The sequence below is a fragment of the Callionymus lyra genome, chromosome 13 (genome assembly GCF_982586985.1).
Source record: "Callionymus lyra chromosome 13, fCalLyr1.hap1.1, whole genome shotgun sequence".
NCBI lineage: Eukaryota > Metazoa > Chordata > Actinopteri > Syngnathiformes > Callionymidae > Callionymus > Callionymus lyra.
Genome location: NC_141830.1, coordinates 9,517,317 through 9,543,251, shown reverse-complemented (window position 1 = coordinate 9,543,251; position 25,935 = coordinate 9,517,317). Strand labels below are relative to the sequence as shown.

The window sequence follows — 25,935 nt, the reverse complement described above, 5'->3', positions numbered from 1 at the left end:
AAACTAAACCTTCACTACCTCTACTGTACTCACTACTTTATTACGTTCTCAACCCCGACCCCTGCAGTAAAGGAGTGACCCCTTGTAAATGCAACACAACGCGCCTACAGGTGGTGGAGATTTCCTGCTCGCCGACATCTGCGAAGTCCCGAGCCGTGTCACCGCGTCCTGCTGAACTCAAACATCTTAAGACGCTTCATCGTGGAGGGAGATGTGTTGCAGCTCCGCCGTTAATCGCAGCAGGTGTTTCATTTGCTGGACGATGCTGTGTTTGTTCTGGCTCGCGTTCAAACCCTAGCGTCCTGGCTTGAAACCGGGGAAAGGCACAACACGTGTATACAACTAAGTGAACTAGCGGAGAAACAAAGAATAAAGGGGGGCAAAAGATTTATAGTTTAGAGAGAGAAGTCCGGATCTAATACTCCCAAGTGATGTCTCTTTGCTTGGCTTACTGAACAATGCACAGCTGAAATGAAACCCAGACCTCCTGATCTATCTTGGACATTCTTGTTGCTTTTTTTTTTGCTTTTTGTAGTTTCACCTTAAAATTCACTGATGGGTGGGTCATGAAAATGCTTTTCGGGTTTGGCTCAAAGTCAACAATCCTTCAATGCCAATACTTTATACTACCCCTGCTCTCCCTCAAAAACTTCACACAGGCTACTGCCGTACATGACCATGTTTAAGCGTTTCATTTCACTAAAAACACTGAGCTCACTCTCGCTGAATAATACAGTATCAGCAAGGATTAGAGTGAAAATATTTGACGAAATGACACGCACACGCGTGTAGCCAAAACAGACCTATTAAAGTGCAGATTTACTACCTTGGTTCAGTTTCTACGGAGAGTGCCTTCCCACAAGAACACAAAAGGACAAACTTGCAAATTAAGATGGTTGGACTCACTTTTCAATGTCAAATATCAAAGCTCATAATACTTTTTTGGCAAAGGGTGGCCCCCTGACTTCACTTCTTTGGGGTTTTAAAAAAAAAGAAGAAACTTTCTCATACGAGACTAAAATCAGAGTGTTAAGACTAGGGCAGGGAATGGAACTTTGGTTCTTCTGTGGCACCGACTGCAACGCTTCGGGAATACCAATTATATAAAAAAAAACATTCTTTGTCTTTCAGTGCCAACTTTCGGTACAAACTATTGAAAAAAGTATTGTTTATAAACCGGGGTCAAAGAGAAGTTATGGTGTCAGTACCGAAGGTGGAAGTTTTCGAAGGATACACAGCCCTAGTAAAGACACATTCATGAAGGTTTTTTTGTTTGTTTTTTTCCAATAGAAGTGTTATCAATGGAGGGATAGTCGGTCACTGATCACAGGTCTAGGTACGACAAATGCTACATTTAAGACCGAAGACAACATCATTATTCTAGCACTTCTGTCCGTTGTACTTCGACTTTGGTATTTCATTTCGTGAATACAAGTACATTTACAACTTTATTGACATGACACAAAGCCGGGTTAGAGCTTTGTAAAGGTCAAGCTGATTTGACCTTCACAATGGGGTAAAGAAATCAACCATCCTATTGCTTTCTTTCTCAAATTATGTTTGGGGAATTAAAAACATTTGATTTTATCAGTTAAAACAGCTGAAATAATCATGGATCCAACAAATTAAGTAAGTAAGTAAGTAAGTAATATTTATTTATATAGCGCTTTTCGAGACCAGGGTCACAAAGCGCTTAAACAATCAAAACAATACTCAAAAAAGTACATACTTTAAAGATCAAGATAATACTGAGAACAACACAGGAGTTCGAGAAATTCAAGGAAAAGCCTGAACAAATAGAAACGTCTTAAGATGTTTCTTAAAGGAGTCAGTAGATCATCAAGCGCAAAGAGCTGTCTGATCGCATCAACCATCGTCCGCTACACGATACAAAAATCCAGTTGTGAGTCCAGGATTAAAAAAAAAGTGTTAATGTTGTTCGTAGACATGGTTAAGCTGTGACCCGAGGTTAAAAAGCACCTGCAGCAGCAGTAGTTCTACTCTTAAGTGGACAGAGATTGAGATTTTAATACACCTTTAATTCCCGGCTGTCAAACTTAAGAAGCTGAATCATGACCGAGTCCGTCTGCTCTCATGGTTTTTTAAAGACCCGCCGAGTGTCCCCGCTAGTCATCGCTCATCATAAAAAACCTGCTCACAGAACCTTTCGTGGCTTGAAAAAAGTGGCTCCTAAATCAGTATATATAAGAGCAGGACCTGAGTGTCGCCGTGTGTGGCCTCGGCTCCCAACACTCCACGGCAGCGAAGCCGCCGCACTTTTGGCTGGTGTAAACAAACGTGGAAATAGGGAACTTGGCAGCGGACTAAAGTGAGCGATGAGGCAAGTGTGCACTGAAGCATCTAATGAATCATTTGCCGGGAGCTTTTATGAGGGAAAGAAAGATGAGGACGGAAGACTAAGAGAAGGGTTGCAACCAGCTGTGTTGTGAAACACTTGACATGGACGTGGATTTCTTAACGTAAATAAAACAACATCTTTCATTTTATTGGAACATTCAAGGCCAACCTATCAGCACTTCATCAGCAGGTGAACTCTGGTAGCTTCTGATCATGTGAGGCAGTGACAGGATCTCACCTCAGTGCAGCAAATTTCTGATTAATTTAATGTAAAATAAATATATTAGTCACCGTGAAAAATATACGATAATAAAATAAAAATAAAATATAAGATACAAAACTTCTGAAGAAGATTGTACAAACTATAATTACTCACAAAAACAGTATTAATCCAATTAAAAAATGTTTAGGTATAATTATATCTAGAAAAGCAAATCTTGTTCCTAAGTAACAGGTTTTAAAGTTCAGTCGCTTCAAGAACTTTATCAGGAATTCACATCTGAACTGAATTATAAGATATTATTTAGTATCCATGTCGCCAGATTATTAGACATTTTTAAAAATGTTATGTTGTTGGTTTATTTAAATTCTCCAACTGCAAGGAAAATCAAATCATAGTCCACTCGGGTTATTCTTTATTCTAGTTCTAGTGTAAAAACAGAAATGACAGTAAGATGCTTTTAATAAACTTTTGTAAAGTAGGAATACTGACTCCCAAACTTTTTTTTTTGTTTATGTTTGACTCTTTTTGTATCAAAAACTGAATAATTAATTCACGTTTGACCGATTTTTTAAACTGTTTTTGTTGTTAATTAACTGTTGGGAGAATACAGTTTTTTTTTTCTTTTTTTGCGGGGAGTAAAATAGTTTATTTATATTATTTTGTGTCAAAAAATGTATCTTATTATATAATAAAATTGTCTTATAATGAGTTAGAGTTAATGACACAACAATAATATGATATAAAGGTGTTATAACAATGATTAAATATATATATAACGTAGTATTTTGCTGTATATAATCGGTGTGACATTGATCCCCAATGATCCCAACCTCAATTTCTAAACTAAAATGTTTTCTTGGAAGCCGTTTTACTTCCCACAACTATGGTCTTGTCCACATTTGTTTAAAGGCAAAGAGAGGGGGAAGAAAAAAAAAGGGGGTCAGCGAGGTTTACTCCTGCTTGACAGACGAAATCACTTAGCGAGTATTTGGAAAGAGTAGTGCACCCCGTTTTTTTTTGCACCACTCCAGGGACCCAAAAAAAAAAAACCTTCTTCCCTTGCAACCATAGCATAGCAGCTACTGGAGGAGTCGGGCTGGATGTGTAACACTGCCAGTGATTTTTTTTATTAGTTACAGACTCGGCCCTGGCTTCGGTAAGCCGTGTTTATCTGTGGAGGGGAGATCCCCATCAAAACCACTTATTAGTACATATATGTGGGCTCAACCGGGAAGCCGTTCGACGGCAATAAGAGGGTTTTGCTTATTTACCGCAGCGTGCAGGGGAATCGCACCCGCCATGGCTGGAGCGGTTTGGGTAAAACCAGGAGGAAGTAACAAATTCACATTGAGGGACAGAACTTAGACCTCGAAGGATCCACGGTGAGGTGAGGATGATGACTAGGAAGAAGAAGAAAAAAAAAGCGACAAAAGGAGCACATTCTGTGAAACCCTTGTGATTCTGTCATTTTTTGGGGGCTTTGGCGCAGCAGTCGTTTTCCCTCCGTTGCCATGGCGACGCGATGCACCAATCCAAACAGAAAAACAACCATGTTGTGGGATAGTGGGATGCTCCTTCAGTCGCACAGACCATGAGGTCACCATGTGATGGAATCTTAGAGTTGTGTCATTAAGGTGTGGGGATGTCGGGAAATGTGGAGTGTATTTTTAGGAAACAAACACACACACACACAGACACACACACACACATCATTGCCTGCAGGGATCCCGGGAAGGATAAAGACACAAACTCAAAGAGCTTAACGTTCCTGGAGAACTTTTTATAAAAGCTCTCATTAGTTCCGTTTAAAAATGTCATAAAAAACAATTGCCGGGGATGAATGTCATCTTACGATATAATCCAGAAATTGTGTCAGGAATGAAGTGGGGGCCACGTGTGATGATGTCATTGAGGGAGACTTCAAAGCTCAGTGTGATGAACGTTGGAAAAAAAGAGGTAATGTATTAATAACAACTTAAAATAATTCACCAATAACAGGATAAGCACTGAGAGAATGCATATCACCTAATAGTTTATTTAGAAATGATTTACTCTTTTTGCACAATTTTTTTCAATTATTATTACAGTATTATATATACTCTATATATATATTTAGATATAGATATTTACACAGCTTTCAGCAATGTTGTTTAAATCAGGAGAAAATAGGTATATTATTACCCAATGAATATGTAACATGAATTTGTTGGAAAAGTTTGAACAACTTACATTTTTCTTCATAGATTTGTGGAATGCAGTACATTATGTTCAAAATAAACTCTAAACGGTGTTTAGAGTGTCCTAGTTTTTCAAGGCAGAAAACAAGCTAGAGATGTCCAGAGATGTATTTTTGACCATTTCTAGTTCAAATTAAGTCTTAAAATGTATATAAAAATGTAAGTAAGTAATTAAGTAATTTGTATTTATATAGCGCTTTTCCAGACCACAAAGCAAAACAAATGTACAAGGGAAAGAGGTAGTAAGGGGGGAAAGATAATTCATATATGTCCAGTTTCAATGAGATATGCGTTCCTTCCAGTGTATTTCATTGGTATGAACCAGTGCTGTAGTCAACACCAGGGGTCCCCAACATTTTTTTGCACCACGGACCAGTATTATGTCAGCATTACATAACCATGTTTTGAACTTATTACTTTATAAAGTTCTCCCCTGTGTGAAATCTGGACGAACGAGAGGTTACAAGAGCGGAGTCCATAATGACGTAATAATGGCTTCACTCCTCCTCCAACCAGCTGTAATCACGCTCTGCTTTGTTTATAAAACGAGTCCCTCGTGGTGGGGACTGGATTAATGAACAATTTCAATGTTTGACCAATGGATATGTGATAAAAAACATGATTTTATCTACAAAAAACTAAGCATATTCAGTGCATATTAGGAGACACTCAAACCAATACTTTAGTTGCCCCTTAATAGTAGCTGATAGTCCAAGATATTCCCTAGTGACTGTCCAAAGGCCAAGCCTTAACCCAGGTACTACACACAGACAGATAGTTTAATACAATAATTAAATATCAAGATTGTCAATTTTATGTCAGTATTATCCGATTTGTGTCTGGAGTTTGGAATTCTAAGTTCAGGTAAGGGACCCAGTTGGTTACATTCTGAGTACACTTGGAGTACACTCTTAGATAGATATGTTATGATGAGAAAATAATGAAGGCTAATACTTTATTATATCTAAAGTTTAGACACCTCATAACACACACAGTATTGGATTAAAGCACTGACTGCAAAGTGAAGATCTGTATGTTCATAATTATGCTGTAGAACGTGAATGGGGGAGAAAAAAAAAAGTGAGACGTTACCATGTTGCTGTAATAACTAAATGTGAAAACAAGCCATACAAGTGAAATGAGACGCAACATTCAAATTAAAGCTGCATTCTCCACTGGTTGGCTGCATGTTATTCATTACAGCCGCTCGCTCCTGGGCTTTCAATCAAGTGGTCAAGAGCATCATTGCGAGGAAAATCAAGAGTAAAAGATCTGTTACGTTTTTTTTTTTTTTTACAGGGGCTCTTAACCACAAGAAAGTTGGGGCTGAATGTGCGCTGGACATTCTCGGGGGGCCGGCACTTTTACACTCGGGAGACGCTTGCTTTCTCAAGACGGGAAAATGATTTCAGCTGTGTAAATTGACAGTGGCCTTGTAGCAGAAACCAGAGAGAGAGTGAAACGGAGGAAGCCTTCAGCTCTGTCATAATTTGTTTTTTTCCTACAAGATCCAGCGGCAAAACAGCGAGTCGACACGGTCGAAATGAAAACGGTGTTAATTGCTACCAAATGAACCAGGAAGTAGACATCCATTCTGTTTCGCAGTTTTACAGTCGTGCGGGTTTATTTTACCTTCTTTGAGGGGCTTGGAAATGCACTAAATGATAAATACACACTGTATCCTGAGAATGATGAGGCTGAAAGCCGAGCCGTAAGAGAAACAGCTTCAGTGGCCCGACGTCGAGGCGGACTTGTCAGGATGTTTACATTTACAGGCTATTTTTCCTCGGTGCTCCTCTCTCTCGTCTCGCAGGGTGGCATTACGGTAGATCCTTGACGCGGTCATTAAGAAGCTATCATCGCTTATACAGTAGACGAGAACATTTTGAGGCGTTTGGATGACGTCGCGGGAAATCAGCGTCGGAATTTCAAATCGGGACTCAGGACTCCCCTCTTCTAGCTGAGGACGGTTGGAGGTTGCAAACATTTACGGTGTGTTTTTTTCGTTATTATCTCATTGAGGTCCTTTTTAAAGACTTTGTGGGATCATGGTCACAAGGAGCTCATAACACTGTTCAAGGTTCTGAACTGTGACACTAATAAGTGCCATCATCCTGAATTGGAGAGTTGACCAGGTATGTTAGATATCAAAGTTGTATTGTTATTTATCTTCTATTAAGAACGTATGGTTAAGTAATAAGTGAACAACCGTATTTTCTGCACTATAATGCGCACTTAAAAGCCTTTAAATTTCTTAAAAAAACAACAGTGCGCCTTATAATCTGGAGCGCCTTATATATGAACATTACCTGGTGAGTGACCTGTTTACAAACACTTTGCGCCAACACGCCGTGGGCGGGTTTACGTCATCACAGTAGGGATTAACGTGGCACGTCACATCATGGGGTACGTCCATGGAGTAAGATTACTACCACCGTTTTGAGCGAGTGTGTCTTGGTTGTTGTACACTCAAAACTTTTTTTTTTTGCGCAAAATCACTCTGCTGCTCAACCAGTCATACACGTGCCTTTTAACATGTCATACGAGCGCGCTCTAGCCGTCATACATGCGCTCAACTTCTCTGCCGCGCACTCAACATTTGTCTGCTCACAACACCAGTCTCACGCGCTGCTGTTTGAAGCATTTTGAACATCATTTGAACATCCTTACCATGGGAGTAAACGGAGTTGTCAGAACGCTTAATAAAGTTTGACTTTATCTGACTGTTCTGTTGACATTCCCTTTAGCTCAGCTTTATCTAGTGGATGCATAACGCAACCCCAGTCAAACGTTTGACTGTATTTTTTATTCTATGCACCTTATAATCCGGTGCACCTTATATATGAAAACAGTTCAAAAATAGGCCATTCATTGAAGGTGCGTCTTATACTCAGGTGCGTCTAATAGTGCGGAAAATACGGTACGTATCTTCTACATGAACACAGGCCACACCAGTAAAGGTACAAGCAGCCCAAAACCTCCTTTTATAACAAGTGGTTGAAGTAAAACTTCAGAGAATTCAAAGACACAACTGGTCTCTCGCTTCCACTAGTTAAGTCTGACATTTTCATTTTTCGTCCCGTGCACATGGTTTATCAGCCCGTGTCTCACTCGCAGCTGCACAAAGCATTAGACGTCACTTTTATCTCCCTTATTACATGTTTGCCAGCAGGAAAATCTGCCCATTCACACAAATGCTTTCTCACAGACACATGGTGTGGGGCTGCGGTTTGGAGGCAGCTATGACACAATCCAGATTCTCAAGCTGCCTGTATCAGGCAAATGTGTTTTGCACTGAGCCATTTCCCTCAGAAGTCCAGATTTTTCCCTGCCTCGCAGCTTTGATCTACATGGCATCAGAGGGCTTGTGTCAACAGCCTTTTGTTTTAGCTGGAGGGCCCCGGGGACCCTCGCGGTGTCATTCATTTCTCTCTGTTGTAGCAGCTTTACCACCGTGAGCTGCTGTCAATTTTATTTTATCTTCATTGGCAGCCTCGGATTTTAAATGCCAGGTGTTCTCGACACTTTTGGAAACTAAATAAAAGTGTGCTTGGAAAACCTAAAAGAGGTGGATCAACACAAGTGTGTGTGTGTGTGTAATAAGGTGTAATAACATAAACAATTAGACTTCAAACCATCTGTAATTACGTGCAGCGTTCTTACTGGTAGATGTCTTTCCGCAGGACAGTGCGCGTCAGCGGGTTGTCGGCCTGTGGAGCCATGCTGAGAGAACCCAGCTTCAGGACTAGAGTGTCTTCTTTTTTCACATCTGCTGACACACACACACACACACACACACACACACACACACACACACACACACACACACACACACACACACACACACACACACACACACACACACACACACACACACACACACACACACACACACACACACACACACACACACACACACACACAAAACATTATTAAACAGTGTTTTACATCAAATCTTTTGCATATTTGTCCCTGCTATTAGGTTATATATTAAAAAGAACAATGATAATAATGACGATGATGATTTTAACGAGGAGAATAAGAGAACAAGAACGAGAAAAATTAGGAGAACAAGGACGACAGAACGACAGAACAAGAAAAACAGGGAGAATGATGAGAAAGAGAACGAGGAGAACAAGAACAAGATGATGAGAAAAACAAGGAGAACGAGAACAACAAGAGAACAAGAGCGAGAGAACAAGAAAAACAAGGATAACAAGAACAAGAGAACGAGAACAATGAGGAGAACAGGAACGAGAGAACAAGAAAAACGAGGAGAATGATGAGACCGAGAACGAGGAGAACAAGAACGAGAGAACGAGAAGAACTAGGAGAACAAGAACGAGATGATGAGAAAAACAAGGAGAACGAGAACAACAAGGAGAACAAGAGCGAGAGAACAAGAAAAACGAGGATAACAAGATCAAGAGAACGACAACAATGAGGAGAACAGGAATGAGAGAACAAGAAAAACGAGGAGAATGATGAGAAAGAGAACGAGGAGAACAAGAACGAGAGAACGAGAACAACTAGGAGAACAAGAACGAGCGAACGAGAACGAGGAGAACAAGAAAAACGAGGAGAATGATGAGAACGAGAACAAGGAGAACAAGAACAAGAGAATGAGAACAATGAGGAGAACCAGAACAAAAGGACGAGAACAACGAGAAGAACAAGAACAATAGAACGAGAACGAGAGAACGAGAACAACAAGGAGAACAAGAACGAGAGAACAAGAACAACGAGGAGAACGAGAACAAAAGGACGAGAATAACGAGAAGAACAAGAACAATAGAACGAGAACAAGAGAACGAGAACAACAAGGAGAACAAGAACGAGAGAACAAGAACAACGAGGAGAACGAGGAGAACGAGAACAAAAGGACGAGAAGAACGAGAAGAACAAGAAGGAGAACAACGAGGAGAACTAGAACGAGAACAAGAACGAGAACGAGGAGAACAAGAATGTGGAGAACCAGAACAAGAGAACGAAAACAACGAGGAAAACAAGAACGAGAAAATGAGAACAATAAGGAGAACAAGAACAAGGACGACGAGAACGAAGAAGAAGAAGAAAAATAAGATTATAATAATTATTTTTAAAATAACGATAATAGTAGTAATGAATATAACATAGTTAAGGGTTTAAAGGAAACATATATTATAAAGAAAAAGATGTGGATCAACAACACAATGGAAGCTTCACTGTTGGAGGTTCTTCAAACTTCTTCAAACGTTCCAGCAGCTCGAACACAAACACAGTGAGCGACACAGCAACAGTTGCCAGGTGCAGCGGTTTCATACCATATTTAAATCTATAAAACCAAACACCAAACAATGTCGTCGTGACCCGCAGACCAAACAAATCCCGGTTTCTGCGGCCGTCGTGTAAACAAATATCATTTTTGGACGCGGAGAACACGACCGTCTGAGCCTCTCCAGCGACTGCACGACAGAAAAAAGGAACCGCGAGCTCAAAACAATCAAAAATGATTTCATCGCCGCTTTTTTCGAACCTGAAGTTGCCGAGTGTTTGTCGGAACCGGGACAGAAGAGGCGGATCACGCTGGTGTTGATGTAGATGAGGGGCAGGCAGCGGGAGGACAGAGCGTGGCTTCTCATGGGCTGACCCCCCGACTTCCCACGCTCCCTGTAGCGTCTCGGAACTTTGGTCTATAACACAAAATGATTGTCGTTAGAAGAACCTACTGAACACAACAAGGTTAACGTGTTGACGGTTCCCCAAAAAAACCTGGAACACAGCGGCGACGTTGGCCAGCAAGGGACAGAGCAGAACCACGTCGAAGGGCTGAGCCGTCAGCAGGATCTCCCTCAGGTACTGCGGGGAGCTGTCGGCCAGGAGGTCGGAGGTCGGCAGCTGCTGGCCGGCGGCGGAGCCGCGCCTCGGGGGTCGACTGGTCAGCTTGTGCCGCACGTTCTTGGTGACGGCCTGAGTGTAGGTGATGGCGAGGAAGCCGTGCTGCTGGTGAGAACCCTCCAGGACCTTGGCAGCCGTCTGGGGGCCGGAAGGAACGAGAGGTTAACGTGATGCAGGAGAACGTGACATAACTGGTGTCGGATTAAGATTAAAACATTGATTTTTTTTAAACTCAATAACTCAAATATTTTATTTATTTATTTCAATCTCAGTGGTTCTTCTATCTGCTCCATTTCTATCCGAATTAAAAAATATATAAATTGTCTTGCCTTCACGTCCTTCATGGGTTAACTTTAACATAAACCCATAGAATGAGCTTCTTCCTGGTATCAATCATTTAAATTGAATGAGTCAATTAGTGTCAATTTCATCTAATATATATATATATATATATATATATATATATATATATATATATATATATATAAATATATATATATATAAATATATATATATATAAATATATATATTTGTCGTATATTATGAGAAATAAAAATGACATTAGATTTACTTTTAATTGCTGTATATACTGTTTAAGTTCTAATTTAAATATGATTTATTAGTATTTGATGGATTTTGAAGTGGGCCAAGACGTTTCAGTTGAGAATTGTTGGATTCTAGTGGAAAATTGATTGATTTCAGTTGAAAATTGTTATATTACACTTGAAATTTGTTGGATTACAGTTGAAATTTGATTGATTTCAGTTGAAAATGGTTTGATTTCAGTTGAAAATTGTTATATTACAGTTGAAATTGGATTGATTTCAGTTGAAAATGGTTTGATTTAAATTGAAATTTGTTGGATTACAGTTGACATTTGATTGATTTCAGTTGAAAATTGTTTGATTTCAATTGAAATTTGTTGGATTACAGTTGAAATTGGATTGATTTCAGTTGAAAATGGTTTGATTTCAGTTGAAAATTGTTATATTACAGTTGAAATTGGATTGATTTCAGTTGAAAATTGTTTGATTTCAATTGAAATTTGTTGGATTACAGTTGAAATTGGATCGATTTCAGTTGAAAATGGTTTGATTTCAGTTGAAAATGGTTATAATACAGTTGAAATTGGATTGATTTCAGTTGAAAATTGTTTGATATCAATTGAAATTTGTTGGATTACAGTTGACATTTGTCTGATTTCAGTTGAAAATTGTTTGATTTCAGTTAAAAAATTATATGATTTCAGTCGAAAATGTGGTGACCACAGTAAGACACTAACACATTTCTTTTGTATTGTAGTTAAAACTTCATGACTGTACGTGAATCATATATCCAGAATAAAAACGTGTTCGACTCAAACCGTATAAAACTTACAAAATTAACTGAAACTGATCTAAAGGATGAGATTGAAACAAATAAACAAACCATCATCAGAGACCGTTTTATAAAGATAACTGAATTGACGGTGGAAACCAAAATCAACATTTTTAATTTTAATTATCAGAAACGTATATATTTAGGTCTGCAAAACCTCCATCAACAGTAGAAACACATGTACTTTATACGTACTCGACATTTTAGTCCAAATACGTGTATTTATTTTTGTTAAAATACAGGAAGATTGACATGATTGACATGATTGACAGTCACATGTTTCATTCTACGGTTGCAGGAGGCGAAGCAGCCCTAAAAAAAACAACAAAGAAGAAAAAAAAAAAAGGGGCGTCATCCTTACAGGAGGGAAAAACCCCGAAAAGTGGCTGAAAGACTCTTGCTTGCTGACGGGTCGGACCAACAGAGTGCGTCGGTTAAGCTTGTCAGTGCAAGAGAGGACCACTCCTCCGCAGCTGCCCGAGCGACGAAGACCCTCATCCAGACTGACGGCCAAAAGAGAGAGAGAGAAAAAGAGAGAGAGAGAGAGAAGGACGAGCGGACGAAAAGGCGAAAAAGAGAGAGGGAGGAGCAGAAAAGATATATTCCTTTAAATTACATTGGATCATTCAAAGCCGAATAAGCACACGAGATCATAAACCAGGAGAAAATGCAAAAGTGAGGGATGGTCGTACACTATTTAAAGTTTTTAAACGTATATATAATAGTATACGACCATCGCAAATATACCATTGAATCAAGAGTAGCAGCAGAACTTCCCAGCGTTTATTCATCATTATTGATTATTGGTAACCGATCAGAGATCTTTCTCTGGTTTGATTAGAGCCCAGACGTGATACTAAAAAAGAGGCCGGTGCTGCTCTGTGCAGACGCCTCACCACGGTGGTCTCCTCGCCCTGAAGAATGAGTCCGTCATAGTGCCAGTCTGGCCCTGGTCTGGGAGAGAGAACACACGAGGATGGGGTTAGATGGAGGTCGTTCAGGGGGAACACCTGTGAAGGTCTAGAAGAAAGGAGTCACATCGTGAGCGTTGCTAACGAGCCGTTTTGGAAGTCGTTCAACATCATCTCGTGTCGTCTCTGGGTCAAGGTGACCCAGAGGCTAGAAAACGAATGTGTTTGTGGTATCCCTTGTGTTGTCACTGGTTCATGGTGACCCAAAGGCCAGGAAAAAAATGTGTTTGTTTTCTCCCTTGTGTTGTCTCTGGGTCAAGGTGAACCAAAGGCCCGTAAACAAATGTGTTTGTGGTATCCCTTATCTTGTCTCTGAGTCAAGATTACCCAGAGGCCCGAAAACAAATGTGTGTGTGGTATTCCTTGTGTTGTCTTTGGGTCAAGGTGACCCAAAGACCAGAAAACAAATGTGTTTGTGGTATCCCTTGTGTCGTCTCTGGGTCAAGGTGACCCAAAGGCCAGAAAACAAATGTGTTTGTGGTATCCCTTGTGTTGTCTCTGGGTCAAGGTGCACCAAAAGCCCGAAAACAAATGTGTGTGTGGTATCCCTTGTTTTGTCTCTGAGTTAGGGTTACCCAGAGGCCCAAAAACAAATGTGTGTGTGGTATCCGTTGTGTTGTCTCTGGGTCAAGGTGACCCAAAGGCCCGTAAACAAAAGTGTTTGTGGTATCCCTTGTGCTGTCTCTGGGTCAAGGTGAACCAAAGGCCAGAAAACAAATGTGTTTGTGGTATCCAATTGTGTTATCTCTCGGTCAAGGTGACCCAAAGGCCGGTAAACAAATGTGTTTGTGGTATCCCTTGTGTTGTCTCTGGGTCAAGGTGACCCGGAGGCCCGAAAACAAATGCATAAAACTGTGCAATAACTAGTTTCAATTGATTTGAAACCAAAATATGTCCAAGCATGCTAGAGTCAACTATATCCTCTCGTCCTCAGTCATCATCATTGTTGTTCTTTTAGCTGTGGAGGACGTAATGAGTGCTGCCCTCTAGCAGCCTGATGTTTGATTGCATCACAAAAATGTAAACACACAATATTTGTTACTAGTAAATAATAAATCCAAATATTCTAATTTAAACACAGTTTATTGAACCATATAATATAATGAAAAGTCAAAAAATATAGCTAAAGTATGGTGAAAAAAAACATGTTGTGATGGTTGGAAACCCGTACGGATATTATCCAACACGCCTTCCTCCTGTTTTGATAGCACCAGAGATCCAATTATATCGTTACATCTCATATTCACTTGAACCCTGTGACTTTCCACTCATTTTCAAGCCGTGTGACGGCCAAGAGCAGATGAGCCTCCGTTTTGTCTGTCACGCTTGATTTCGTCCGACCGGCTTTTCCGCACAAATATCCTGGGCTGGGTGCTGAAAATACCTCGCAATTATCCGTTCAGGATGATTAATATGGACTCCCCGTGTGCGGCGCTGTGTTCCGATGATGCAGATTACGGTGGGCCCGGAGCCCGGCGGTCCTCGGCTGCGTCCTAAACAACTCTGACTGTAAACTGGCTTGTTGGTGGATTCTCTTGCCAGGAGCTAGGGCTGGTGAAAAAAGCACTTGGGGCGTGGGGGGGGGGTGGTTCGACATTAACCAAGCAACGAGAAAATAGAGCCATTATCTACTTAAGAAGGCGAAGGGTCTCCTGAGATGATGAGGGTTGGACGTGTGTCAGGAGCGATTGGATGCACACCTGTGGGAGGCAGAGTGAGATAATGACCTGCGACGCCTCCGCGTTCCACAGAGTAACCGCCAACCCGGTTCTGCCCGTTCGCGTCAAAGTCCGACAAAAACTTGCTTCTACTGGATGGCTATTAGCAAATGGATCAGTCCGGAACCTCGGCGCTCCACGCCTCATAAAGTCGATCCTCATTTCACCGTCTCGCTTAAATAAGAGGAAGTTTGTTTGACAGAAAAACATCAACAAGAACAGACTTTATTTGCTTCCAATTTGTGGCTGAAACAAACAAGGCCCGGAAACAAATGTGTTTGTGGTATTCCTTGTGTTTTCTAGGAGTCAAGGTGACCCGAAAACAAATTAGTTTGAAGTATCCCTTGTGCTGTCTCTGGATCAAGGTGACTCGAAGGCCAGAAAACAAATGTGTTTCTGGTATCCCTTGTTTTGTTTCTGGGTTATAGTGAACTGAAGCCCAAGAAACAAATGTGTTTGTGGTATCCCTTGTGTTGTCTCTGGGTCATAGTGAATTGGAGCCTCTGAAACAAATGTGTTTGTGATATCCCTTGTCTTGTCTCTGTGTCATAGTGAATTGAAGCCCAGGAAACAAATGTGTTTGTGGAATCCCTTGTGTTGTCTCTGGGTCAAGGTGCCCCAAAGGCCCAAAAACGAATGTGTTTGTGGTATCCCTTGTGTTGTCTCTGGGTCAAGGTGACCTGAAGCCCTGGAAACAAATGTGTTTGTGGTATCCCTTGTGTTGACTCTGGGTCATAGTGACCTGAAGCCCTGGAAACAAATGTGTTTGTGGTATCCCTTGTCTTGTCTCTGGGTCACAGTGACCTGAAGCCCTGGTAAAAACTGTGTTTGTGGCATCCCTTGATGGATCTACTGACTCCTTTAAGAAACATCTTAAGACGTTTCTATTTGTTCAGGCTTTTCCTTGATTTTCTGGAACTCCTGTGTTGTTCTCAGTTTTATCTTGACCTTTAAAGTATATACTTTATTGAATATTGTTTTGATCGTTTAAGCGCTTTGTGACCCTGTTCTGGAAAAGCGCTATATAAATAAATATTACTTACTTACTTACTTACTTATCTCTGGGTCAAGGTGAACGACCTCCCTGGCTTCTACAAACCCATTTTGTCGGGTCACCTTGACCCTGAGATAGCAAAAGGGTAAAGTTACAAACCATTTTGATACTTGTAATAAATGGAAGGAGAAGAAACTATCAAAATGTAGGATTGACTCAAGCTAATAGCTAAGACTAGCTTCACTGGGTTATTGATATTACTGAGGCCTTCTTGGTGACCCACATTTTTCAGTGGATAGTGGGACGGTCATTCCGTTCAAGGTCAGGTTTTCGGATCAGTGTGAGAAACTCTGGGAATGTACTTCAGACAATGCATCCTTGTGATCAGAAGGAACCCGCCAGAGATTATCAATAGGCTACGGCAGCTTCTCTCCCTCCAACAATGTGTCCGTGAATAGACTCAGACACCGCAGTCTGAGGGAAAAGAACGACATATTGTCTGACGACCGCATCTCGGTGAGTCAGACTCGGGCCAGCGTTGGTGACGACTGAACTCATCCAGGCTTTTTTTTTCTCATGTCTGTCTGCCCATGAGTTCTGCTCCGCTGTGGCCACAGCAGCCACAGCAGATGTCTGGAAGGACGAGGACACCGAAGGAGTGGGAGCTCGGTCACGGTGACGCAACCGAAAACATATTCACTTATAAACACAAACATTTCAGACGTTTCATGCGGCAACTCGTTCGGGTCCTTGAAACCAATAAATCAACAAATAAAAGGGATTCAATGTGAGAACAAACTTTGGGGAAACCAACATGATATTTTTTGGGGGGGTTTTGCTTACTATTTGTACTGAAGGTATTAAGGGTTAAAGTACATCTGTTTATGATGAATTGCATTGAAACTTGTCCACAGAAGGAGTTTCATATTTTTCTTTAAAACATGCCGACTGTGTACCTGCATCTGAAGTGGTCGATGTTGAAGCTGCCGACTTTACACTTGATTTTTGTGTAAACATCCTGGACGTCGACTGAAGCACTCAAATCCTCCAGTTCACCGATGACACAGATTTCTGAGGGGGAAAACAAAAGTGGAGGTTTTTGGATGTATTATGAGTCCATAAGTTGCTTTTATATATTTAATGTGTGTGTTATTGACTCATATCTTCCCAAAATAAGACAAATACGAGAATTTTAACTCTTTTTTGGAAAGACTTTAAAATAACATAGGCGAACACTGTGGTTAAAACTAGCGCTGTAGTGAAACACTAATCTCACTCTACGATTCGATACGATATAGTTGACTATGTCATTTTATACAGATTTTCGGGAACACTAAATTTCAGTGACTTGTGATTGTCCCACTCTCTTGTGGTTGAAATAATAAAACTAAAAGGCGAAACATGTCCAACGATCAGCATTAAAAGCAGCTGGAGTCCACCGCATCCTCTCGTCCTCAGTCATCGCCGGGATCTCGCAGGATTTCACTGTTCCTTTAGCTGGGCAGGACGTAATGGCTGCTGCCATCTAGCGGCCAGAGGTATAATTGAAACACGAAAATGAAAAAAAACACTGTAAATATTTCCATCTTAATTGTAAATTTAAAAAATCTAATTATTTATTGAATACAAATAAGCACAAAATAGGATCTCAATTAAAAATGTAAATGGGATTTGAAATTCTAATAAAAAAAAAAAACACTATTTAATAAAACGTATTAAGTGAACTAGCCATGGCAGGTACCACTATTTCACAGTTTTCTCCAACAATTCCACACCGCCTGCACTTTCCTCATCACCTCTCCTCAATCCAGGAGTGAAATGTACTTATTAAATATGAAATACTGTCTATTTACAGAAGAAAAAAAATGGGTTGATTGCTTCAGGTACTTGATTATAGCAGATCCCTATACGGCCATTTAATACTTATATTGTTTAATACTTCTATTATCCATAGGTAAATGTACTTTTCATGTTACTGGTCATCTCATTGACTACAACATGTTTAATACTAAAGGGACTATTGGAGCGAAAAACAATAGTAATATAGAGTCAGTAAACATACACTAGATGAATGTTTCTGGTTCAACTGACTCCTGTGATGATGGGTTAAAACACAGAACTTCTCAGTGATGAATCGTTGCAGGAGAAAATGGACGCTTTATTGTGGATGCTGTTCGGAAAAAAAGAAAGAAAGTCTGTCTCCAAACACTTTTGATATTGATGAATGACTTTTTTCTGCGAGAGGAATGGAAATCCTTCGCGCTTTCATCTTAAAGAAGAAAAGCATACCGCTGGTTTGTTCCCTAAAACTCCCGTTTCTCGCCAAGAACTGCTGGTATATATGGCTGTTTTTCCGTTTCTCTTAAAGAGACTAGAATCTTATTTCCTGTGCACTTGAAGACATGACATCACCGCAGATTGTTTGAAGTTCATATGTTGGGTGCTTTTCTTTCAAGAGTTCCCTTTCGTGATACGAGGCGACTAATACGTTGCATGTGTTCAATTGTATTGATATCCTCTCTTTTGTGAAAACTATTTTCAATAACCGGTGCTAAGTTCATCTCGCGACTCAGATGGCATATATTAGAAAAGAAAATTCATGAGCATGCTTAGTTAGGATGTGTCTCTGTGAGGTCCTCAAAGACATTCCATCGCCACTATTAAATATTGTAATCTAGCTCTTCTGGTAGGCAGATGCGAAATGTTACGCGGAACCGAAATAAGGTAAAAACAAGGCATTTTTTGTGGATCTAAAAAGACAAGTACAGCTTAACTGTCTAGTCAGTCTAATTTTTTGGTGAGATACTAACACGATATTCCCAATGACAATAATTTCACCACAAAAAAATAATGGTAAATTCTACTACTAGTACTTCTAGGCACCAGGGAAAAAGAAAAACAGTGAAACCATACCTGTATTTTTGGACTTTGAATCCATGGTAAAGAGCTTCACTGTGACTTTGGGCAACATCCACTGCATCCAGAGACTGACTTTCCCACTGGTGCCTCCGATGCTGCTGGTCTGCTGCTCGAGGGTCACCGTGTTCGCAAAAGGTCCGTCGTCTCCAGCTGGTACGGAATCACCCTAAAGACAAAGATTTGTCGTCATTTTATTTTTAAATATCATTTTTATTACTCCTTTGAATCAGAACGTCATTATAAAAGAGGTCATTACAAAAGCTAGTGTTTCCAAGGAGCCTAAAACTACCAATCAAAACAAAACAAAATCCACAAATGATCCAACATCTCAAGATTTAGATTTTTTTTTTTTTATAAATGTACTGAATTATTCAGAGGAAATATTTCAACAAGGACTGTTAAGTTGATATACAGACATCTGCTGTATCTGTGAAGCATCACAAAAGATTGAATGGAAGACAACAATGAAGACGACAAAGGAGACAAAGACGACGAAGAAGAGGAATAAGAAGATGACGAAGAAGATGATGAAGCAGATGAAACTATCTGCAAAGAAGACAACTTTGAAGACGACATAGACAACAAAGAAGAGTGCAAAGAAGATGGGAAAAGTGATGACATTGACGAAGAACAGGTCGAAAGATGAGAATAAGAACAACGATTAAAGAAGCAGGGAAGAAGAGGGAAAGAAGACGGCGAAAGACGTTTTTTCGCCAACAATGACGACGACGACGATGAAGACAACATCGATGAAGACAATGAAGACAACGATGATTAAGAAATCAAGGATAAGGTAAACTATAATGAAAACAAAAACCATGAAGACAACAACGATAAGGACAACGATGATGAAGACAACAAGGATAAGGACAACGATGATGAAGACAACGACCATGTAGACAACAATGATAAGGACAACGATGATAAAGACAACAAGGATAAGGACAACGATGATGAAGACAACGACCATGTAGACAACAATGATAAGGACAACGATGATGAAGACAACAAGGATAAGGACAACGATGATGAAGACAACGACCATGTAGACAACAATGATAAGGACAACGATGATAAAGACAACAAGGATAAGGACAACGATGATGAAGACAACGACCATGTAGACAACAATGATAAGGACAACGATGATAAAGACAACAAGGATAAGGACAACGATGATGAAGACAACGACCATGTAGACAACAATGATAAGGACAACGATGATGAAGACAACAAGAATAAGGACAACGATGATGAAGACAACGACCATGTAGACAACAATGATAAGGACAACGATGATAAAGACAACAAGGATAAGGACAACGATGATGAAGACAACGACCATGTAGACAACAACGATAAGGACAACGATGATAAAGACAACAAATATGAAGACGACTTCAATGATGTCAACAACAATGAGGACAGTAGAGGACGTAAAAGACGTTCAAGAAGATAGAGATGACAATGACCAAGAAGAGGGCAAAAAGGACAACAAAAGACGGCGTTGAAGAAGACAATTATAAAGACAATAAAAAAGAATCGTTCAGGAACCATAAAATGGGCAACAAACCATAAACACTGAATAGAAGAAGAAGAAGAAGTAGAAGAAATAGAATAAGAAGTAGTAGAATTAGAAGAAAAAGAAGAAGTAGAAGAAGAAGAAGAAAGAGATGCAGACGAAGAAAATGAAGAAGACGAAGGGTGAAGCTCTGTAGAGTGCATCTTCTACGACCCTAGAACTGTGCGAACAGCATCCACATGCTCTGCGTTGACTCAAGTGCGAACCAGGACACGAGCATCTGACTGGGAGGTAAAGTGAAGCCCTGAGGCCTGTGAGAGTCGTGCAGGGATGTGCGTCCTCACGAGCGCTCGTCTCATCTCTGAGGTTTTGGCGAGACAGCGCTGGGGACATTTTCGAATTCCTCTCTCAATCATCTCGGATAATGGCTTTTCCAAACATTCATCTTAGTCGCAGACGCTAAGACCTGCAAACAAACAATATGGTAATCTGCAGTGTGGCTTCTTTCACTTTTTCCACTGCTTCTCCGATGTCGGCCGCGGTAATGAAAGATTATGTCATGGTTATCTAGCCTGGCTGTGGCTGGTGAGGAGGTTATCAAGCATCTCAATTAGAAAACCCCGCAGCTGCTGCTATGATTACACTTTTTTCTGAAAGGGGATCCAGATGAGGGAGCTATGTCCCTGGTCCACAGCTGAGGAGCTACAAGGGCGACCAGGAACCGATTTGCTAATTTAAATTGAATCACAAAGTTGAGAGCGAGTAAGAAGGTAAGCTCCAGCAAACAGATGACATTCATAATAAATAAATACAAGATTGTGACCATTTTTTAAAAATAGATTTAATATCACTGTGTATGAGAACAGGCTGATGAGAACCATGTGCTAAAAAGTGCAGGCTCGGGCCAAGAGAAGTGAGAATATCTGTTTAAGTATTTTTGTTAAGAATTTCGATCGAAACTCCAGCTGATAGTAAAAAAAAAAACTGTGGAATGCTTCAGTCATGCATGCGAGAGCAACACACCAGTTTAAGCAGACAATAGATTTACATTTTTCTTCCCTTCGTTCTCTAACAGGGTCTCAGGGAGCAGCAGTCAATCATGTCAAAGATGGACCACTGAGTAAACATGCTGCTCTGAACTAGACAAGACTTGTAAACTGACTTATTGACCTTATCTTGACCTTTAAAGTATATACTTTATTGAATATTGTTTTGATTGATTAAGCGCTTTGTGACCCTGGTCTGGAAAAGCTCTCTATAAATAACAATTACTTACTTACTTACCTACTTAGGGGGGCATTTAATAATAATAATTATAATATAATAGCAGCATTATAATCATAATATAATAAGAATAAAACAAAAATATATACTAGGTGTATAAGAAAATGCACACAGCAATATATAACCTTTTTTTTTCATGCAACTATCTTGATTTTGAACAGCACTGGATTGATTAAGAAATTAATATAAAACAATTTTATGGGGGGGCTTTCAAATATATGGTTGATAATGACTCAATTTTTGTTTTTTATTTACAATTGAAATTAAATGATTCAAGGTGTCGGTTCATTTTGGTGTTGCAATAAAACCTCTGGCCACTAGATGGCAGCAGTCATTACGTCCTACACAGCTAAAGGAACAACGAAAAACCTGCGAGATCCCGGCAATGACTGAGGACGAGAGGATACCGTCGACTCCAGCAGCTTTTAAAGCTGATGTTTGGACACATTTTGGTTTCCAAACAAATTAAATCAGTGTGTGTGTGTGTGTATGTGTATGTTAAATTACCCAGTTTGGGTTCACAGCTGTATGTTGGAATTTTTATTAATATACATTTGACTTTATCTACATTTTACTTCTTTCTAGATCCTTCGGATGATCCACTAAGTAAGTAAGTAAAATCCCAATCACACGGTTACTCAGCCAAAAAAATATAAAGAGTGGAAAGAACTTGGTAATAATTCTAAGAAAAAAATGTTCCTTTAATTCTGTCATACGGTCCAATCAGGTGTTTGGCAGGTTCACGATTCGGTTCCATGGATCCAAACAGACGACGTGTGTGTGTGTTTTTTTTTGTTGTAGTTGTTGTGAGTCTGCAACTGGAAGAACATAAGATGTGGTAATGATGTTAACTCCATCTTTGTACTGTCACCAGCCATTTTGGAACCAATTATTGTGGCGCGGGAGTCAAAACAGTAGTAGCGGAGCGAGCATGCGTGTGTGTGTGTGTGAGTATGTGTGTGTGTGTGTGTGTGTGGTTTGGGCTATTTAGTTTACAGTTCTGGCCAGGCTGTGGGATTAGACTCTCTAATGTCATGTGTGGAAACAGGAGCCAGCCGTTGGCGCTGTGGGAAGGTCAGACCACTGTGTGTACTGTAGGGTGGTTACGCTGTAGCATTGGATACCCACTACTTTTTTCTTTTTTCTTTTTTTTTCCAGCCAGAACCACCGCTGCCGATTTTACACGTCTAAATATTACAAGCTGGTTTTGACGTGGTGAGGAAATTAGTCGATTTAATTTGATTTGTAAATAAAATAACACCAGCTCCGGCGAAACCTGGATCTATGTGGAGTTTTGTGTTCCTTCCTTCTTGAGGACTCTGGTTTCCTCTCACAGGCCGATCACCAAACAAGAGGTTAGTTGGTGGCTCTATTTTAGGGGTGTCAAACTCAATCACACAAAAAAATCTTTCAACGCTATAAGTCATGGGCTGAACAAAATGTATATTTACCAAACTGTCTACTTCACCAAACGCCCCTTATCGTGATCGTTGACATACGTAAACTCTATTCCTTATCTTATCTTAAATACTGATATCTTCATAGGTCCCCATATGAGTATTCTTATTCACTTTTAGGGGTACGCAGTAGATTGTCTTTAACGCTTGTTTGTCTGTGTGTGCTGTCCAGGGTGTCCCTCCGGCCCCTGCTGTCTCCTGAGTTATCCGTCTACAGGCAAACTAAGATGGAAACAGACTCTAACTCAGTCTGTCAAAGAGATCATACATTAAAAATAAATGAAACAATGTATAAAAAAAGGGGGGGGGGGGGAATAGCACATATATGTGGCCCTTTGACTGTATTTATGTGGCCCTGGTAATGTCAAAGTATGATCATGTATAAATGGTTGCATTTAAAAAGTGTATTTTGTAACAGTTATTTACTTTTTCCCTCCTTTTTGTGTGTAATTTTTTGAGTATATATTAATCCCTCAAAACTTAAGTTAGTTGAAGAAATGTTTTGAAAGGAACTCATATATACAAGTATAAAATTGCAGCTTATTTATCTTAATAAATGTCACAGCCTAACGGCGAATGTCCCTTTTTTTAGGGATTTTCTCGTCTTTCTTTTTGCTCGACGGCCCCTAACAACATTCACAGAATTTAATGTGGCCCTTGAAGAATTTTAATTGCCCACCCCTGCCTTAGTGGGATGCAAACTACACCGCAGCGGCGGCTTTTAATCTATTCTTTTTGACCTTCAGTAATGCCATAGTTTTTACCAAACGCAAATGTAAGCAGAAACCTTCAGATTATCTGTGAATCTAAACAAAACTACCGTATTTTCCGCACTATAAGGCGCACTTAAAAGCCTTTAAATTTCTCGAAAAACGAAATTGCACCTTGTATTTCGGAACGCCTTATATATGAACATTACCTGATGGTTGACTTATTTACAAACACTTTCTTGACACTGCTGCGACTGAGCCGTCATCACGGGGTGGGATTAACAGCCCACGTCACATCATGGCGGATGTCTATGGAGTACGATTACTCCCACAGTTTTGAGCGAGTGTGTCTTGAATGTTGTACACGCAAAATCACTCTTCTGCGCGCTCAACCAGTCATACAAGTGCGTTCAACATGTCATGCACGCGCGTTCTAGCTGTCATACATGCGCTCAACTTCATTGCTGCGCGGTCAACGTTTGTCTGCTCACAACACCAGTCTCACGCTCCTATCAAGTGGATGCATAACGCAACCCTGGTCAAAAGTTTGACCGTATCTTTTATTCTATGCGCCTAATAATCCGGTAGGCTTTATATATGAAAACAGTTCTAAAGTAGGCCATTCATTGAAGGTGCGCCTTATAATTCGGTGCGCCTTATAGTGCTGAAAATACAGTACACAACAACACACAAAACAAATCTCTTCCTCATTCCAATATGAAGGGTCCTGAACATTTAGAGCTTTTTTGCTAACAAAAATCATGTTGGTGGAAAATACGCTGCAGTTATTTGGATTTGTGAGCAATTTGAGTTAAAAGAAAAAAGTGCATAAAGAGGCAAGATCAAAGCTTAACTTTCCGATACTTTAAACTGTCAAAAAAAAAGCAATGGTTTACAAATGGAATACCGTCTTTCAACTGCCCATTAGCGGAACTCCTCACGAGAGCGTGCCACACACGACGTAAAATAAATGAAGGTGTTGTGATACGAGGCCACTGACCCACGACTCTGTTTTTCCTGCTCTTTGAACAATGAGAGCTCCTCGCTAACCTCGTGGACGTCGATACGAGCGAAGCCCGAGACCCGTGGCTGTGATATAAGCTGGTGTTCCGTCCTGATCACACGAACATTTCTCCCTGTTCCTCTCATCAAGGTGAGGCCTTGGGAGAACAGATGTGCTGGTGTGATGTTGGAGGAGGAGAGTTCTGTCACATTCCTCAACGGCCACATTTTGGGGGGCCTCAAACCTCACGTCCACACAGATGCACGGCTTCAGAAAAAAGGGGAGCCGTTTTTTCCCACACCTTCAACAAGCCAGGTTATAAAGTATACAGTTTAATTTTGGGGAGGGGGGCCTCTCTCCGGGCTGTGAACGGGCTGGGAATCCTGGGGTTTATTTTTCTCTGCCGAGTTTGTCTCATCAGAGCCGACCAAACACCGGGAGACAACGGCCAGGCTGGGACGTGTCGAAGACGAAGTGGACAAAAGTCATGATGAAAGGAAGGTTGTTTGGAACAGGTGGAGAATAAAAGTACATCAATGCCAGGGTTAAGAAGTGTACTGACACATGATGTAAAATACAATACATTTTTAAATGAGATACTGTTACGTTTTAATTATAATCCATTTAATGTCATTGTTTAGTTTTGACAAAAATCCAACTGTAATACTTAGTAAATGTATGTTAAAAACATTTACACTAGGGGTGTGATACATGATATATCAACACGATATATTGTGATACTGTAGGAACAAGGATATACATGTAGTATTGTAGAGTAATTGACTCTAGTGTTGAAGGATTTACAGACAACATGACTCTTGATGAAGTAGTAACTGATATTTGTTTAGAAACCAAAATATGTCCAAACATCAGCTTTAAAAGCTGCTGGAGTCGAAGGTATCCTCTCGTCCTCAGTCATTGCAGGTTTTCATTGTTCCTTTAGTTGTGTAGGACGTAATGACCGCTGCCATCTAGCGGCTGGAGGTTTTATTACAACAACAAAATGAACAAACAACTTGAATCATTTTATTTCAATTATAAATAAAAAACAACAAAGAAGTAATTATAAACCGTAAAATAACTATGATGAAAAACAAGATGTGTTTGAGAGCCCCCCATAAAATTGTTTTCTATTTATTTCTTCTTCTGGAAGTTAAATTTCAACACAAAAAAATGTGATTGCGCATTTAAAAAAAAAATCCAATTATTTTATTTTTAACATACTTTATTGAACTGTAAACTAAAACTATAATAAAAAAAAGGAAAATTAAAAATTAACTAAAAT

The 25,935-nt window shown here is 40.1% G+C and overlaps 1 protein-coding gene across 2 annotated transcripts in view; it reads right to left on the bottom strand.

The window, feature by feature from the left end:
* vps13b (vacuolar protein sorting 13 homolog B) overlaps positions 1 to 25,935 on the bottom strand; it is a 304,204-nt gene that overhangs the window by 146,633 nt on the left and 131,636 nt on the right. Inside the window, exons 26-31 of one of the 2 annotated variants that reach the window (XM_087805873.1) lie at positions 18,669 to 18,840; positions 16,712 to 16,826; positions 12,969 to 13,026; positions 10,570 to 10,833; positions 10,334 to 10,490; positions 8,482 to 8,587 (exon numbers count right to left, since the gene is read on the bottom strand). In XM_087805873.1, the coding sequence (XP_087661999.1) occupies positions 8,482 to 8,587; positions 10,334 to 10,490; positions 10,570 to 10,833; positions 12,969 to 13,026; positions 16,712 to 16,826; positions 18,669 to 18,840 (872 nt within the window). Of the gene's footprint in view, positions 1 to 8,481; positions 8,588 to 10,333; positions 10,491 to 10,569; positions 10,834 to 12,433; positions 12,576 to 12,968; positions 13,027 to 16,711; positions 16,827 to 18,668; positions 18,841 to 25,935 lie in introns of both variants that reach the window. The other variant, XM_087805872.1, reaches the window with a different exon arrangement.